General features: G+C 38.1%; 2 protein-coding genes across 3 annotated transcripts in view; one reads left to right on the top strand and one right to left on the bottom strand.

The window, feature by feature from the left end:
* Positions 1 to 9,403, bottom strand: part of LOC105384592 (transient receptor potential channel pyrexia) — a 30,114-nt gene extending 20,711 nt beyond the window's left edge. The window contains exons 1-5 of one of the 2 annotated variants that reach the window (XM_048628302.1): positions 9,130 to 9,403; positions 3,203 to 3,332; positions 2,589 to 2,798; positions 1,301 to 1,418; positions 889 to 994 (exon numbers count right to left, since the gene is read on the bottom strand). In XM_048628302.1, coding sequence (XP_048484259.1) covers positions 889 to 994; positions 1,301 to 1,418; positions 2,589 to 2,798; positions 3,203 to 3,332; positions 9,130 to 9,157 — 592 coding nt within the window. In that variant the 5' untranslated portion in view covers positions 9,158 to 9,403. Of the gene's footprint in view, positions 1 to 888; positions 995 to 1,300; positions 1,419 to 2,588; positions 2,799 to 3,202; positions 3,333 to 4,471; positions 4,609 to 9,129 lie in introns of those variants that run through there. The other variant, XM_048628301.1, reaches the window with a different exon arrangement.
* Positions 9,404 to 12,647: 3,244 nt separating this feature from the next.
* Positions 12,648 to 16,661, top strand: LOC105392662. The gene is made up of 8 exons (XM_048628066.1): positions 12,648 to 12,859; positions 13,091 to 13,172; positions 13,762 to 13,862; positions 14,462 to 14,602; positions 14,927 to 14,989; positions 15,066 to 15,153; positions 15,484 to 15,584; positions 16,409 to 16,661. The coding sequence occupies exons 1-8, from the start codon at positions 12,794 to 12,796 to the stop codon at positions 16,538 to 16,540; spliced, it is 774 nt and encodes a 257-aa protein (XP_048484023.1). The 5' UTR covers positions 12,648 to 12,793; the 3' UTR covers positions 16,541 to 16,661.
* The last annotated feature ends 806 nt before the right edge of the window (positions 16,662 to 17,467 follow it).

Here is a 17,467-nt window from a genome sequence, read left to right on the forward strand (position 1 = left end):
CAGCAGCCCGTTACGACGCGATATATTTTATATTGTGCATCAGCCATATCGACGTCAATAAACTCTTTTAATTCGCATTCCACCGATCACAGCGCTGTATTTATGGTGAATCGCGAAATAGTGTCGTTTTGTCTACGTCGATAACGAAACTGTGTAACGACAGCAGTACCTATTACTTAGTGTCTTTTAGATTGCATCCAGTGGCGTACTTTACGAGAGGCCTACGTCCAGCAGATCGACTGAAGGCGGCTTTATCTCTGATTTCCTAGGATGTGATTTACTTATATCATCAGTTTGAATTTCTATACAAATAATACTGAATGCGTCCGTTGCATGCTATGCCGACAGGTGGACGCTTATCTTTAATTTTTTATCACAGCTTGTCTAGCGTGCCATAAGGCTCTAATTTAGTATTTTTTATATGTGTGCGTGTTTTGAGAAATTAGCAAGGTGCCACCGCCAACTTATAATTTGTAGGTATGTGATGGTGTTAACTTGCGAATAAACGTTGTACCAAGCTTAATAAGGTGTTGTTATTGTTACATGATACGCTTGTAAAATACGTTCATGAGGCAACCGCTTCGTTATAATATTGTCTTATACCTTTTATACAGGGTAAGGTGGAATTTAAACACAGCTACGGGAACGGCACTGAAAAAAACATCCTGTCGGTATCATGATAAATAGTGTGTTGACTTCTGAAGGACTAGCTCGGGGTACAAGAGGCGCATGTCAAGACGTGACCAAAGTTTTCTGTCGCACTCGCTCTTGAAGCTGCGCGATGTGAGTGAGCGCGACGAAAAGCGTTTTTCACGTCTTGATGTGCGCCTCTTGCACCCCGTGCTATGGCTTCTGTGGAACCTTGCATCATGGCTACATGTTACTGACCTTCAGGGAACCCCAGCAGGATGGCGACCAGGCGGGAGTGCCCCATCCAGGCGGCGAGGTGCAGCGGCGTGCGGCCCAGCCGGTCCACGCGGTGCCGGTCCGCGCCCTGGGATGAACCATCATTCAGTTGTTAACATATCTATAGGTACAATCAGCAAAAGAGTCCTCACGTCCCCATTGCACGGGTTTCATTCCAATGAAGGAAGGGTTTAGGATTAGTCGTCATATTTACAAAATAATAGTCGAAAAGCCTGTAGCAGTTTCCAAAGTGGTGTCTATGGACTATTTCTGGCGGATGATAATGACGAAAGCTTAAGCGAGTCACAAACCGGAAAACGGGTACGATTGCTCTCCCAAAGCCGAAGTCACCCCATTTCGGCTTAGTATACCCTTTTTGCAACATCCTGTATACCTTCTGTATAAGCAGCAGCAGGAAGTCGTGCGGGTGCTGGCAGATGGCGGCCATGTGGCTCGCGGAGACCAGGTCCAGCCGACACGTGGCGTTGGGGCTGGCTCCGTTGTTGAGGAGTCTGGGAAGCAGGTTGGGAGGTTCAGTTAGTCAGTGCTACTAAAAGTACTTCTTCTTCTACTGCTAGTGGTTTCTCCTATATGGTGGAGATTGCCAATCATGCTGATGAAATCCACCTATTTTCTAATACTCCATTTACTATTTAAACCTCGGGTATCTGTAGGCACGTACAGTTCCCCAAAATTGATAATGCGCATAGAAATCTTCGCCATTGTTCGGCAACGGTCGTATTTCCGAACGCCATGCATTTAGATATGTATTTAGAGTGGTTAAGTGCATTTTCTTCATGCATTTTTTTTAGATTTATGTGTTTGGTGCTAAAAGAGATATTGATTTATCAGTAACGAAATTTGAGTCGATAATTCATAATATTGTCATAATATTAAAATTTACTTCGAAAATGTTACAGTACTTTTCAAATGTCTTGCTCAAGCTGGTGTTCATATGGATGAAATAAGGTTTGAATAACACAAGGTTTATGTTAGAAGAAGAAATATGGATTTAAAACACAGGTTTACATTAAAATCTCAGTTCAAATGTATTTACAGCGCTGATCATTCACAATTACAACTTGGTCTTTTGGGTGTGGCTTTATTGGCTAAGTGAAGTCTATCAATGTGACGTATATTTTATTCTTAAATGTGTCTCATAATATGGCGTCGTCAAAAATAATTAAAGTTGAAATTAAATTCACATTTGAAAAAAATAACAAGAACGATGTGTAATTGCAGCTCTTTATAATTCCACAAAAGTAATAATGATCTTGACCTTGAGACCCTTGACTGATCGGTGACAGCCACCAACCGCCCAAATTGTTTTCGATTATGTGTCACATGATATTGACTACTATTTCTTTCGAACAAGGATCAAAATGCAAGTGCTTTTACGATTCAATGATTCGGGTGTTTCCGGGAATACGACAGTTTGCGAAGATTTGCATGTGCATTATTAATATGGGAGAACTGTAACTCTTTAAGTTTAAAAATCTGATTTTGATGAATTCTAAGAACACCGATAGTAATTACGAGTAAGTCACCCGAAAAACAAAAGATCCCATTCATATCGGTCTAGGGTTCCATTTTATTTATCCACCACGCTTTCCACTGGCTTAAAACCTTAAAAGGAACAGCATAACTGGTATGTGGTGCTGGTGCTAGACACCGACAATTACCTTTCAAAAGCCTCAAAGTCCCCCTCCTCAACAGCCACCAGTAGTTCCGTATTCAGCCGCCGCTGCCTCTTGTCGCTGCGTCTCCACTTCCTCGGCGCTGACGCCGTGGCGGTGGACAGCGGGGAGGGGGTGGAGCCCGGGGTGGGGTCCGCCGGCCGGGGCGACGGCATGAGCAGGCGCAGGTTGCGGAGCGAAGGCGGCTCGCCATTGCTGTAAGGATTTGATTGTTGATTTCTTGGTTAGTCATTTTAGTTGGGAATGGTGTTGGGATGGTTATGCGTTAAGTTTACCTCCCCTACAGTCGAAACTCACGTCATCTACAACAGAACCTACTCCCTTGCATGCTAGTCAGAGGGGCATTGCTGGTTGGCTGGGGATTGAACCCAGGAGCCTTGCCACAGCAGTCTGAGATGCTGCGTTGTCACTCTACATTTCCGATCTAACACCCTCTTCCTTTGCGGAAATCTTCATGGTGTAAATATTAGGTATAAGTAAGCCGTAGTTGAAGCCTATAGAAAGCATTTAACATTCATTGAGTAAGAAAGGAAGACTCATGAACTCTATTGTACCCTAAAATCCGAGTAGTTCTACATTCGCATCACAACAGAACCCACCTAACCCTCTCCCCAGCCCGAGCTGGCGACTCACTCCGGCGGCTCCCCGCGAGGCTCGAGGGGGCGCCACCGTCGCTCGCCAGCAGCAGCTGCTGGTTGACGTCCTCATCCGGGGTGCCGTGCTCGATGTCTGGAGATAAAGAATAGACAGATAGATAGAGCACTCTTTATTTGTACACCAAGAAATAATTGACAATTCTATATGATAACTTAATTAGGGTACAAAAGGCGGTCTTATCGCTTATAGCGATCTCTTCCAGACAATCAGACAATCATGCATGAACAGACACGCATGTAACATATCCAGGGAATCCATCATCACAGCCCATCACGTCCCCACTGCTAGGGCACGGGTCTCCTTCCAATGAAGGAAGGGTTAGACCTAGTCCACCACGCGGGCCCAGTGCGGGTTGGTGGACCCCAACACAAGCAAGCTTGTGCAGGGAACCCAGTATGGATTGCTCCTCATTTGCAAATTTAATCAAACATTTTGCGTGTAAAACATTTTGTAAATTGGTAATTTTCCAAGTAAACAGGGCATTTTGAGAATTGGTTATTTTATTTTACGTCAAACGGACATTATGAGAATCGGACATTCTGCATGAAGAGGATGAAAAATTGCAGAAAGACATTTCTGTGATCATTTCATGCCAAGTTTACTTAAACAAAACTTAAGATATTCATAGAGTCAAACTTCTTTTAAAAACCTCATTTAAACATAGAACTTTCGTAATCTGGTAAGCAGATACTTACTTAGTTAAGTCTGAGTTTTTTAAAAGAAAACTTAGGTAACTAACTAAATCCCCAGTGAAATATACTGTCTGCAAAATAAGCTACGTAATTTACTGTAGAGTCTCGCTAAAAGTTTCACTTCAGTTGTTGTGCCATTCTTATTTTAGTATGTAGGAATCATATAATTAAATAAGTAAGTATTTAACGTTAACTTTATGGTTCGTAAGTAGTATACATTAACTACTGACAGTAACATAATCATACTTACCCGCTTATTCATAAGTTATTGGACGTTTTAGCTATTGAATTGTTATTGAACTGCACATTATCCCTCTCTGTCTCTGTCTCTGTCAAACAGTTGAATAGCTAAAAAGTCCTATAACTTTTCTATGAATAACGGGGGTTAGTACTAACTTATAAGCTCTATTCTGTAATCTAGAAACGACCGTTAACTGTTTAAATTGATTTAGATAATATAATTAATATCATTTAGATACAATTAATTTAATTAATTAAGTACCTAGGTGAAATTCTTACCTTTGACTATTTTCCTTAACAAAAATCTATTTGGCCACATACTTTCCAGCATTATGCAGTATTATTTTCACTTGGACCTTAAATTTTTACACAAAAAATTACTTAGACAAGTATTCTTAGATATAGTAATTCGACGAACTCATTTAACAAATCACCACACCAAAGTGACATCTTAACCTATTCTAATAAACCGATCCAAATTTTAAATGTCGAACTTTTTTATTCTTATAATAAATCCGCGGCTAGTTACGTTACGCGTCTTGTTATTCTATGATTCACTATGAAAACTAAATCTCTCACGGTTATCCTAATAGCACAGCAAACAATGACATGCAAGGTAAAGTTGGCTTGCCAATGCATAATACACCTTATTGCATGGGCTTTAACCGTGCTTTAGACCTTTAAGGACTTTTATAGGAAATATTTAATAGGTATCTCTGACAGATATGATGGGTTAATTTGTCTATGGTGGACGCCGTTCAAAACTATAGTGCCACAAACTTATCTGTTCCGGTGACAGCGAACTAAATTGATCCATATCTCATTACTTACTAATGAATTGTATATTTTAAAACATTAGATGGGTTTATTAACACCGCAAGAGCGAAATAACAATACGAGCAAACTTAAAATCTTACAGAATAAAGAAATATTAGAGATTTATTTGAGCTGTCACCGGAACAGATAAGTTTGTGGCACTATATGCTTCATTGTTACAAGATTACATGAAGATTACCTAACCTGTGTGATAGATTTGTATTATTATCGTACAGTTTCCTCATGTAGCACCCTGTAGATTTACCTACGGCCGTTTTTAAAAACCCTAACTACTCTTAAAATTTACTTCTAGACTAGGTAACCTGGTACTTTTCGGAATTTTCCTAGGTTTGTTTCTAGGTTTAAAGATCCAAAAAAACAGATTTACCTAGCATCAGTTTTGAAAAAATATCCTCATTCATGAGCCATCGATATTTATTTTCATTTGAATAATACCTTGATATGGCATCGGTCGGGAAAATATGTCTGATGTGATTGTGATATCAATATAAAGTGGGCCTTAATCTATCATTTACCTTTATCTATAGTAAGATTAGTCTAAATAGGTGCAATCTGTATGTTATCGGATAAAGGCATCAAATACTTACTACATAACAAAACATGTAAATACTAAATAGGTAGAGGTCCTAATATGTAAATAGGGAATATGCAAGTGGTTCAAATAAAGGTCAAATATTATTTATAATAAACTTTGTTGTTTCATAACTATGACTCTATCATTATTTTTGATTATAATTTATTTTTGAGCAAGTAAATGAAGTTGAAAAGTACAAAAAAACTTCGGTAAATTCTAACTTCCGAGAAACGTCACCCATTTTCTTAGGGCGGATGTGACGTCATAATTCTTTATATATCAATCTCAGAATAATAACTTCTTTGCGTTGGCGTATAGTTAAATAAATGTCAAGTGTAAACAAAGAAATGTTAATGTCACCGAGTATTTGTAATGCTCGTTGTGATCAGATACGATGGATCACATAAAAATTCTTCCAATACGAGTAGATCCTAGCCTCCTATAACCTCTCCACTTCTTGTTTGATATGCTTGTTTGTTTGCAAAGTTTAGGACTTTTTATATTTTTTGTTGGTAGTGTATGGGCTGCCACTAGTTGTTCTATTGTAATGAGGCGTAAACAGCCATTCGCTAGTCAACGAGCCACTCAAATATGCTCCATATTGCAACACAATAAAATTAAATTTGTAATGTTAGTATTATGACATGAACATGACACAAGTTGCTCTTTCTACTTTTAGGTTATAATGGCAGTCGTTAGTATATTTCGAAAGTTGTTATTTTTTTCTAAATTAAGTTATGGAAGAATTCTCGTAATCAGAAGAATTGGACACATTAAATTTATTACGCAGTATGAACGAGTAAACTGTGGCCAGCTGCGGAAAAGGACAGCAAAGACTATTGAAAAGACTATTGACAAGTAAGTGTATTCTAGTGTTTGTAGGTATTTTTACAAAATTATCTTTACTCTCAGTCTTTCGCACTACCTATAACTTTCTCCACAACACCCAAGGTTAGCTGGAAGAGAATGCTGTTAGCATTAAGTTCGCCTATGTACATAATTTTATTATTGTGCAATAAAGTATTTAATAATATTTAATAATAAAAGTCGAGAGCCGTGTGCCCAAATATTAGGGAATATGCATATATTTTTATACTCTTATTCTATAGTTTAGATAAGGGGGTTTAGATCTTTGAGATATGCACAATGGTTCCATTCAAGAGAGCCAGGTGCAGGTTCTTACACCCCCACAGATAATAGAATAGAATGACCCACTAACCCTAGTCTCTCTTACTGAGAACCAAAGTTACAGTAAGTACTTACATACAATACAAATATTACTTTATATTCATTTTGCCATAATAGCGTAATATTGTGTACAAAGGTCCTCTGGTTTGCGCGCTCCCATTTCAAAAGAGGTACTAGCAGCTATTTACGAGCTCCCATTACAAAACAGCCACTGGTCACACTTTATTACCATTACAAAACAGCCACTGATCACACTTTATACACTTCCTTTTTCGTTTGTTACCATGACAACATTGGTTTGTTGAAAATACAAAAGTACTCTGTGATTACTTGATTAGGTAAAAAATCTATGCCGACTGACGGGACTCATTATTCTGAGCCGTGAAATTAAACGATTATGACGTCACGACAGCCCGCCATCCTGACGGGAATTTCAAAGTGGTCGTGATGGTTGTAATTTTTTAACTTTCTTTAAAATACCTTAAATTACTTATTTTGGCGTTGATTTTTTTTTACTATAATAAAGTGATGTAAAACTATCCAATAAAAGTATTAAAAAAAATTACGCATATTCCCTATTAGGTACATCCACTATGTACTTTCATAAAATAATTTGTCATAGCCCGTAATTAGAATTAATTAATGAATGAAAAATATAGGTACCTACTCACGTGATAGGTCGCGAGCCGTATCGCCGTTTCAGTACAATGTACCTACTTAGAGTTCAGGTAGATCTAGAATCTAGATGAATAAGTTTCCTCACGATCACGATGTTTTCCTTCACCAGACTAGAATGTATTTCATGTATGTGTACATGCCAGGGTTTCAGATTGAATGAATTTGAACCCACCACCCTCTTGAGATCTTACGCTTACCCCTGATCCCGGAGGCATACCTCTACAAACTTACTTATTACTTAAACATATTTACACACAATAAAATTCACTCTTTCACAAAGAGTATTCACATCACATTTTCACATTAATTTGTCCACATTTTCCAGTGGACGCGTCGCTACATGTTCATCTAAATAGAACGCATTTGAACACATTTTGAATTTAAATGCGTTTCCGCTTCTCGCTGCAGCGGCCATGTTTATTCACGCTCGCTTGCAGGTGTCCCTTGCAAATAATTAAAATAAATCTGCATCATAAAATTCATAAATAATCAGAAAATGCTTTTAGCATTAAGTCCACCCTTTGTACTTTTATTTATAATATTTATACAATAAAGAATCCTTACTAATCCTTACTAATATTATAAATGCGAAAGTAACTGTGTCTGTCTGTCTGTCTGTCTGTCTGTCTGTTACTCTTTCACGCCAAAACTACTGAACGGATTTGAATGAAATTTGGTATACATACGGTCTAGACCCTGGGAAAGAACATAGGCTACTTTTTATCCCGGAATTCCCACGGGAAAACTTTTTAAGGCGAAGCGAAGCGCGCGGGAACAGCTAGTTAAATAATATAACAAGTTGTAACTTAATCAGGGAACAAAAGGCGGTCTCATCACTAAAAGCGATCTCTATATTAATTATTTCCTACCTAATATAGGAATAAATATAAAAATAGTGTCAGAGAAGTTGTTTTCTTGTGGAATAGCAGCAGTCGCTGACTGCCCAGAGTGCGTCGGACGTCATATTGTATACAAATCACTGACTGTCTCTACAACTACCTTAAAATTTCACCCAATAGGATTCCTGTGACAGTTCTATTATTCGAATAACTTACGCACAAATATGTACCTACTATTGTGGAATCTGTGTCAATTAACTAACTACACTCACGGGCAATGAAAAGGTTCCACTGAGAAAAACACCGAATTACTCTTTGACGGCTAGCTTAATGATGCCTTCTGCAACATTGAAGTACATTTAACAGAGCATCAGGATATTACCAACAAAATACGGTAATATTATGTATTTTTTTTAATTAAAAGTTTGAAAAAATTGTGGTCGTTTGGTGTGAGTGGAACTATTTCATTGCCCGTGATTGTAATTATATTTCATTGGATACGACTCTTACAATAAGTCGATAGTGAAAATGTATAGAATTTCATTGTAGATTAATTTTCAAAACCGTAAAACCTTTTGCGTAAAACTCATAACGTCACAGGAACTATCTTATACAGAGTGAGTCTTTCGTATATTACTAGTCGTTATATCCCAAGGTCATTATAACAAAAGTTGTTCAGAATGAAGAGCTCTGTAACATATTTCCGGATATGCACCTACGAAAGAATCACCCTGTATAGCTGAAACAAAGAGTAGGGAGGCTTCGTACGTGCGGGTGCACTTACCCTACAGTTGTTGTTAAACATTACTCTTTGCACTTACCTCTGGAAATACTATTAGCTCTCGACATTTCTTCAACTTATCACATAAATCTACACTTAGCTGGAATTTCATCAAACGCTAAACATAGGTATTTGTAACATAAATTTCACTTAGCTTTCACATTTTTAGAGGCTCATTATTTCACACTGTGTAATATATATAATTAGTAAATTAGATACTATCCGAACACGGCAAAAAAGGGTTAAGTATGTATCGTACGAATGTAACCACAAATCTCTATTATGTTTTAACAACACTTACTTATTTGTAACTGACAATCATAACTTTTGGACCAATTCTACGAATCTTTATCTGTTGATTTAGTCTTCGATTACAAATATTTCAATAGACCAAAGCTATGTTTAGACATGTCATTTATTTGATATTATTTACAATTTAATTTGGGCTTACGAAGGGAGTTTTCCCGAGCGACGTATCAGCTGTTCCTTATTATATGGCGCATCCTTTCACCTCTGCACGGGTCCGATATCGACATAGATAAACGCGTCCGTACATCGTGACTCGCGATAAATTCAGTGCTGTGATTGGTACAATTGGATTTACCGAAATCCATAAAGTTTACTCCGGCATAATTTTTAATACTCATCTCGTTCTCATTTTCGACAAACACAGTGAATAACTAACTACAAGAAGGAAAACTGAGAAAATTGCGAAACATTATATAAATGGTCACTTCTACGAGTTATTACGTCTATGACAGGTAATTCATATCTCGAGATAAGGAGGTATCTACCGGACGTACTAAATTGCATGCCATTTGTACATACTGTGACGAACACTCGAGCGTTCAGCGTTCACAAACTTATCGGTACACTCACGGGCAATGAAAGGGTTCCACTAAGAAAAGTTGGAGTCGTTTGGTGTCGGATTTTTGTGAGCGGAACTATTTCATTGCCCGTGAGTGTAATACGTTGGATTTAATCCTAGACAAAGTAAAGGTGTCTACCTATATGGCCCTCTAAAAAGAGGAACGGAAAGGAGGGATGAGGGGTACATTATTGGTGACAGCTTAGACTAACAATATACGAACTAGATGAAGTGTTAGTGCAAAAAGAACGTCCCGACAGATAACATTCACTTCTACCACTGAGCTCTTATTTTGCATGAGTTCGGTTAGAAGAGTTGTGACCTTATTAATTGGTACAATGATTGTTATTAGGTTGCACTTAAAACGGTTTGGCAGTAAACAAAATACTTAGTTATAGATTTGTTTTTGTACTTATTGTGAATAATGTTAAATATGTGGGGACATCTCACACACGGCCATTCGACCCCAAGCTAGGTAGAACCTGTGTTATGGGTGTCGGACAGCTGATATATCTACACAAACACATAGGTAAATACAAATTAAATATATATACGACAACCAGACACAAGGCAAACACAAATGCTCATCACACAAATGTTTGCTCCGGGCGGGATTCGAACCCGCGGCCCTCAGCTTCGGAAGCAGCTTCACTACTGACTTAGCTACGGTGCCGCCGGTTGTTGAACACCATCTTGTTCGTGTATGGTTAGTCTGAGGGTGACGGCATGAAGTGGCGTGGCGTCGGGAAATCTCTACTTTATCTACAAACTTTTAACAACTTAATTTACGAGTTATTTTTACTGTGGTGGCGGTTCTCCGTCGCTATTGCATTCATGATTTCATTAATCAGACGAAAGTCATGTACAATGCTCACATCAAACCGGAGCCGGTCGTCGTCGTTGTGCAAGAGTATGCTGTTACCTTGGCCAGAGTATTCGGCTAGGCAGAAGCAACTTCGACAAGGAGGCTGCTATAACGATTTTGGATTTTCCATAGTAAATTTCAGCGGGGTGAGGCGGCGGCGGCGGCGCGGCGGCTGTGTGGGCGGTTAAGCGGTTTTTCTAGCATAGGGTGTTGCAAAAAGGGTATACTAAGCTGAAACCTACATGTGCATCATGTTATATCTAAGCCCGAAACTAAAATCGGAACAGAAACTTTGTTGGTCACGTGACTTTTTACTATAGAGAAAAAAAAATGTTTTACGAATTTTGAAATTCTGATTTTAGTTTCGGGCTTAGATATAATTATCATGCTTCACAATGCACATGTAGGTTTCGTCTTCGTATACCCTTTTTGCAACACCCTATATATAAACTGTCATTTTTGCATACAGTGATAATCCGCCAACCGCGCGGTCAAGTGTGTGAATCGCCTTACTTAATATAGAGTTATTCATACAACTTTTGGAAATTCGCGTTTTTTTTTACATATTATTAAGTAAGTATCTACTAATATTTCTTCCATACAAACTTTGATGATGACTTTTTATCATAGTAAGCATATTTTTTGATGAATTTCCAAAAGTTTTAGATCTACATAGGGTGCTACAAAATGATAAAGCTTCATTTAATCGTAAAGTAAAGCTACTTAATTATTATTTGAGACCTTAATCAATTACTGATTGAAAAGCAATTATGATTTTACTGAATGAAAATTAATGAACGACATAATACAAGTTCATCCTATTTTCTGAAAGGATACATTTGGAATTGAGTTTAATTAAAGGTCATAATTTTGCGAATTAATTTGGCCGATCAAAGCAATTACAGTATGTTAATTCGGATAGCAAAATTTAACACTGAATTGGTTCCAAAAACACCAGCTACTTTCAGGGTACTAATATGTATATATGCACTCACGACTGTAATCCCCGAAGGGGTAGTCAGAGGTGGCTCACAAGTGAGCCACCCACTTTTCGCAGCACATTATTTGTACTCACGTGATAGGTTGCGAACCATATCGCCGTTTTCGAATAAGTAAGTACAATAAACTACTTTCGGGGCTTGCGTGTATAGTATTAAGCTTCAAGAACATGCATACAAATTAAACAATTTGTACTTAGTAAAATATAAATTAGAATAACTCTGTTATTAGGAGGTCGCCGATACTAATTTTCGTTAGCATGTTTTTTTTTATTTGGCGGTGCTAGTTAGTTCTAGCAAACAGCCTTAATTAACATCTCTCTTTAAACTCTTTAATAATAATAAATTTTCTCGACGGTAAAACAATAAGCAAGAAGGAAATGGGAAAGAAATAAACTAGAGCAATCGTTTGTCTTCGTGTCTCAAACGAACCTCCTCTTTAAACTTAACCAAGAAAAGAGCATTTTTACATTTCTCTATTAAAGTAAATGAGGCTATCCGGAGATGCAACTATGGTTACTCTAGAATCTAGATCACTCGTAAATAAGATAGGTAGACTACAGGCAAAAGCCTAGTTTTTCTCAGGTACCTGAGGGCTAAGTGTAGGATTTACAGTAAAAATCTACTCAAATTATTATTATTATCATCCATAAAATCCATCAACCCTAACTTAGCAACATAAACTAGTGCTAGACCAAAAAAGAAAGAATTCATTCATTTATAGCCACGAATTACTTATTATATTTACTTAACCCTATACTTTTTATAGTTTTTACTTAAAATTGCAACCATCTAGATTATTTTACTACATTTTAATATAGCCACTGTGTACATGTTTTGATTCTCATTATTATTAAAAATATTTATCTTTGAATACGAATATATTTTTTACTAGTTTTATTTTGATAATTACCTAGGCCTATTTTAACTCTTTTATATTACGCATATATTTTAGATACTTATCTAATTTACAATGTCCAATCAAAGATCGACCATCGATCGGAGAAGAAGGGGAAATAATTCGAAAAACATGGACAAAGTACGTACCTATACCATCTAAAGTAGCATTGTCACCTGGAGAGGGGTCAGGTTTCTTAGCAGTAGACTGTACATAAACAAAGAATAGCCCACGCCAGAGGCTGCTTTCCAGCCGGGTGCAAAAAAAAATATTTTTTTGATGCAAAATACATCTTTGCTTTCCCCACAAGAGAATACCAGAAGTTTTACATTCCAATGTTTTGTAATTAATGTTTATACTTAATGTTTTCAGGTATTTGTTCCACAAACAATGGACACGATTGAACGTATAGAAAAAATACAAAACGTTGTTGGGGTACTGTTTTTCCAAAATGGTAATAACCTGCCTTACACCGGTCACACCAGTGCGAGATAACTATGACTTCACCACGTACTTAACAGAAATAAAATGCTCAGACCTGTATAACAGATTCCCTGGCTAATATTCGGGTGCCAAAGCCTACAACGGGACTAGATACTTGTCTTTATCCCTAGGGGGTAAACGCTACAGCCCTTAATAAGGCATGGTATTACAAATGTTTTCATTGGTTTTTGCCAGTAACTCGAGGTACTAAAATAAGGTGGGAACTACATATTTTCCCTTTGCCTTATTAGGGCTTAATAATCAATGGCATGGCATGAGCCTCCTAGACTGGAAGGTGCCAATAGGTAATCTAATCCTGGCTGGAGGGAAACGTATACGCACGGAAATATATATATAACCGATAACGGACAACAGAAACAGAAACCCACGACCCAGCAACACTGACTGTCTTGTCTATTTTTTAAAGAAACATTTGCCCTAGGAATCCAACCCGAGACCTTCGGGAAAGAAGATCCCTAACCACTACACCATCCAGTCGCTCGAACTAAAAAATGGTCTTCGCTATTTCCCTTTTTTGATAAGTTAAATATGTTTTCCAGACAATCTAGAGATGTCTAGTGTTCCGGAGAGTCTAGCTCAAACTGTAGCTGTGAAATTACCGCCATTATATCACATGGTTACGAGGGCAGTTACGGAAATTGTAAGTAATAAACCACGGTCCTGTCACCACGATGACCAACCCTACTCCTGAAGGGCTAGTACGGGGCGCTATAAAGACGTGACAAAAGTTCTCCGTCGCGCTCGCTCTTGAGGCTGCGCGATACAAAACTCTTGTCACGTCTTAAATGCGCCCCGTACTAGCCCTTCAGCTCTAGCGTTTGTCACCGACACCCCAAGGAGAAAAGACGTAGCTATCTGTTCCGTCCGTTTTTCCAAAATCCACATAAGTAGCTAACAAAAAATATATAAGGTCTAATGTCCTAAGTATTATTGAATTCGATATTAGACAAAACAACATACTTGTATGAAGGCATGTATGAAGGTAACTTTAGTGCAACTACCTAACTAAGTATATAAAGTCCTGAAAACGGAAGTGGAGCCTAACTTATTGTTAAAAACCGTATTTAATCGATCCATTATATTTATTTAATCACAAATCTTTTAAAATGTATGTAAATGTACAAGTAAATAACTGAAAATGATTGAAAATTATAAAAAGTCTTTTCAAAATCGCACTCTTTATTGTCAGGACTTTTTGGTTGCACTATACCTACCTGACACTACCTCCACGGCCAACAGGATGTGTTAGACGACGTGGTCGCGCTCCGGATCGTGTCTCGGAACCTGGAGATCATGGTGGTCATGGACTGTCAGTTTGTGACCTGCGCCGTGCAGAAAACCAACTCCGGTACACACAGGAGGAGGAAGAAGAGAACTGGGGTTTGAACGTACGGTCGCTTTAATTTACTGCGGAAGTTGTGGGTAAGTCTCTAATTAATAGTCGTAACCGTAAGTATATAGTAATTTTTGTGTTGACCCCTTTATTACTTAAAAACTATTTTAGGCTAGTGTTCGATTAATTTATTTGTTCAGACTTCTTTATTTGCGATAGATGTGCCTTATATAAATAAATAGATATAATAGGATACCCGCATAGCCATTATAATAGGTACTCGTACCTACCCAGGCTATCTATGGCAATACCTACCTTAATGGCCAAACGAAATTATTCCGATTATTAGATATTGTTTCATTTCAGGTTAGTTTATAAATATGAGTTCAGCTACAGGACGTTTAAAAGCTAAAGATGAAAACTTAATCAAAATGGTAAGCAATAAGTGTTAATCTTAAAACTTTTGGTAAGGCTTTAAATGCTACTATATCTATACTTATTTTATTTCAGACCACCTCCATAAACAAGTCCAACCCGATGATAGATCGAATCGTCAACGATGAGTCCGTAGAGGGATACGTGATGACAAATGATCAAGGTTTAGGATCTTTTGATCAGAACCAATCTGGTTACCAGGATAGATAGATACATAATATTATATAATTATCTACTTAGGTAGTTACCTTTTTATAGATACCAAAAGTGCGCTGACAAAATCGACTCGTAAACTTACACGTTTTTATATGAACTGAATTGAATATGCCTGGAAATAGTCGATAGACGGAGTAACTGGACCAAACTGGATGATTGTAGCACCGTGGAACAGGCTTAGAGGAGGCTATACCCTGCAGTGGGTTGATATAGGCTGATGATATATTATAATGATTATGATGATGCCTGAAAATAAATGAATGTATTATTATACCAGGTACACCAATTCTCACGACCTTCACCTCAGGGGCTGCTGTCAAATTCGGCGCAAGTCTGCAGCAACTGGGGCTCATGGCCAGCTCTTCCATAAAAGATTTGGTAATCTTATTAACATTGTACTCTTGCCTGCTTACGATAGGAATTCTTATTTGCTTACTTTAGTTGTGAGAACGATAAAATTACGACTAAAGGCCTGTCTCACAAAGTCTGGATAGAGGCGGCCGGTGGCGGTGAGATAAAAGACCTGCTGTCACTCTCTGTAATTATGTATTAGACAGTAATAACATGCCTTTTAGCCCACAGGAAGCCATTATCCAGAAATTGTGAAACAGACCTTTATGATAATAACTCTCCCACCAAGTGTGTAGAGTGTAGTGTCATTTCACACATACCACAACCACACCACGTCGCAGCGACATAATGTGGTCAAGCTGTGGTTACGTGTGAATAGTGTCGCAGCGGCTTTTTGCAGTTGCGTTGTGGTAGCGACAAAATTTCGATGTGGTTGCGTTGTCGCTGTCGTTGCGATGTGGTAACCACGTGGTCGTATTCAGTAGACACATTTTTCAAAATCGCGCAGACGCCGTCATGTCGTGGCGATGTGGCCGCGCTGCGGCGCCGGTGGCGGCGATGTGGTTGCGATGTGGTCGTATTACACAGGTGGTCGATAACAACGGCAAATTGTGGCACGTGTGAATTGGATTATTCATTTTCAATACAATATATGCGCCAGACCACACGGCGTCGATGTGGTGTGGTTGTGGCTGTGGTGTGGATGTGGTTGTGTTACTTACGAGTACGTGTGAATTGACCCTTATTGTAGGCGAAAATATTTCTAGAAGTAAAGTAAGAGAGCTCTTAGTTACTTACCTATAAAAAAAATAGTCAGCCTACCAACTGCAGTGACTACTTCATTATTGCAGAATACACTGGATGAAATAATAATACTGAGGATGGTGACAAGGAAATATGAAATCATGGTGGCCCCTCACTCGGACTTCAACATCATGGTCGTCCAACACGCTAGGCACAAGTCGAAAAAGAAGAAAATGTAATAGATCTACCTACTAACGTTTCCATATATACCTAAGCACTCATACGTACATTAGTCTGTGTTTATATAAAATTTTAGGTTAGGTTTTAGAAGGAAATAAAAAATCCTGATTAAAATTTAAATTAAGGAGTACTTATTAAAATGAGGCCGCTTCGAAATGCTAAAACAAACCCACAAATGAATGTAGGTAGTACGTTTACTTGACACTTGGCTAGTTAATAATAATAATATGTGGGGACATCTCACACACGGCTATCCGACCCCAAGCTAGGCAGAGCCTGTAATATGGATATCGGACAGCTGATATATCTACACAAATACATAGATAGATAGATATTAAATATAAACATTACTAAGGATGGTAAGTAACCTAAAGCTGAGTACGGACAGTGCGTACATTGGTACGCGTGTCCTGAGTCCTGGAACGCCATGTCCATACCAGAAGCTACGCGTATACTAAAGGGGAAGCTTCTAGTACGGACATGGCGTTCCAGGACACGCGTAAACGACTACGCGTAGCAATATAAGCACAGTCCGTACGCAGCTTTAAAGAGTACTTTGTATGATTTGAAAAGTACTTTGTATCAATAACGTTCGGACGTTCCAGTCGCCATGTCTGAGGGTGGTGCTGAGGTTTCTGAGGTACAAAGCAATGTATTTGCTTTGTGTGTTTGTGTGCACCTTTACCATCAACAAGGACTTTGTATATTGGTAACGAATAATATCATTATTTATAAATCAAGGTCGTTGTGTTGTTATTCTGAGGTGGTTGACTTATTGGTAGCAAAAAGTTTTACAGTGCCACAAACTTATCTGTTCCGGTGACAGCTCACGTAAATGTGTAATATTTCTTCATTCTATAAGATTTTAAGTTTGCCAGTAGTGGTAATTCGCTCTTGTGGTTTCAATAAACCCATCTAATCTATAT

The sequence above is a fragment of the Plutella xylostella genome, chromosome 20 (genome assembly GCF_932276165.1).
Source record: "Plutella xylostella chromosome 20, ilPluXylo3.1, whole genome shotgun sequence".
Taxonomy (NCBI): domain Eukaryota; kingdom Metazoa; phylum Arthropoda; class Insecta; order Lepidoptera; family Plutellidae; genus Plutella; species Plutella xylostella.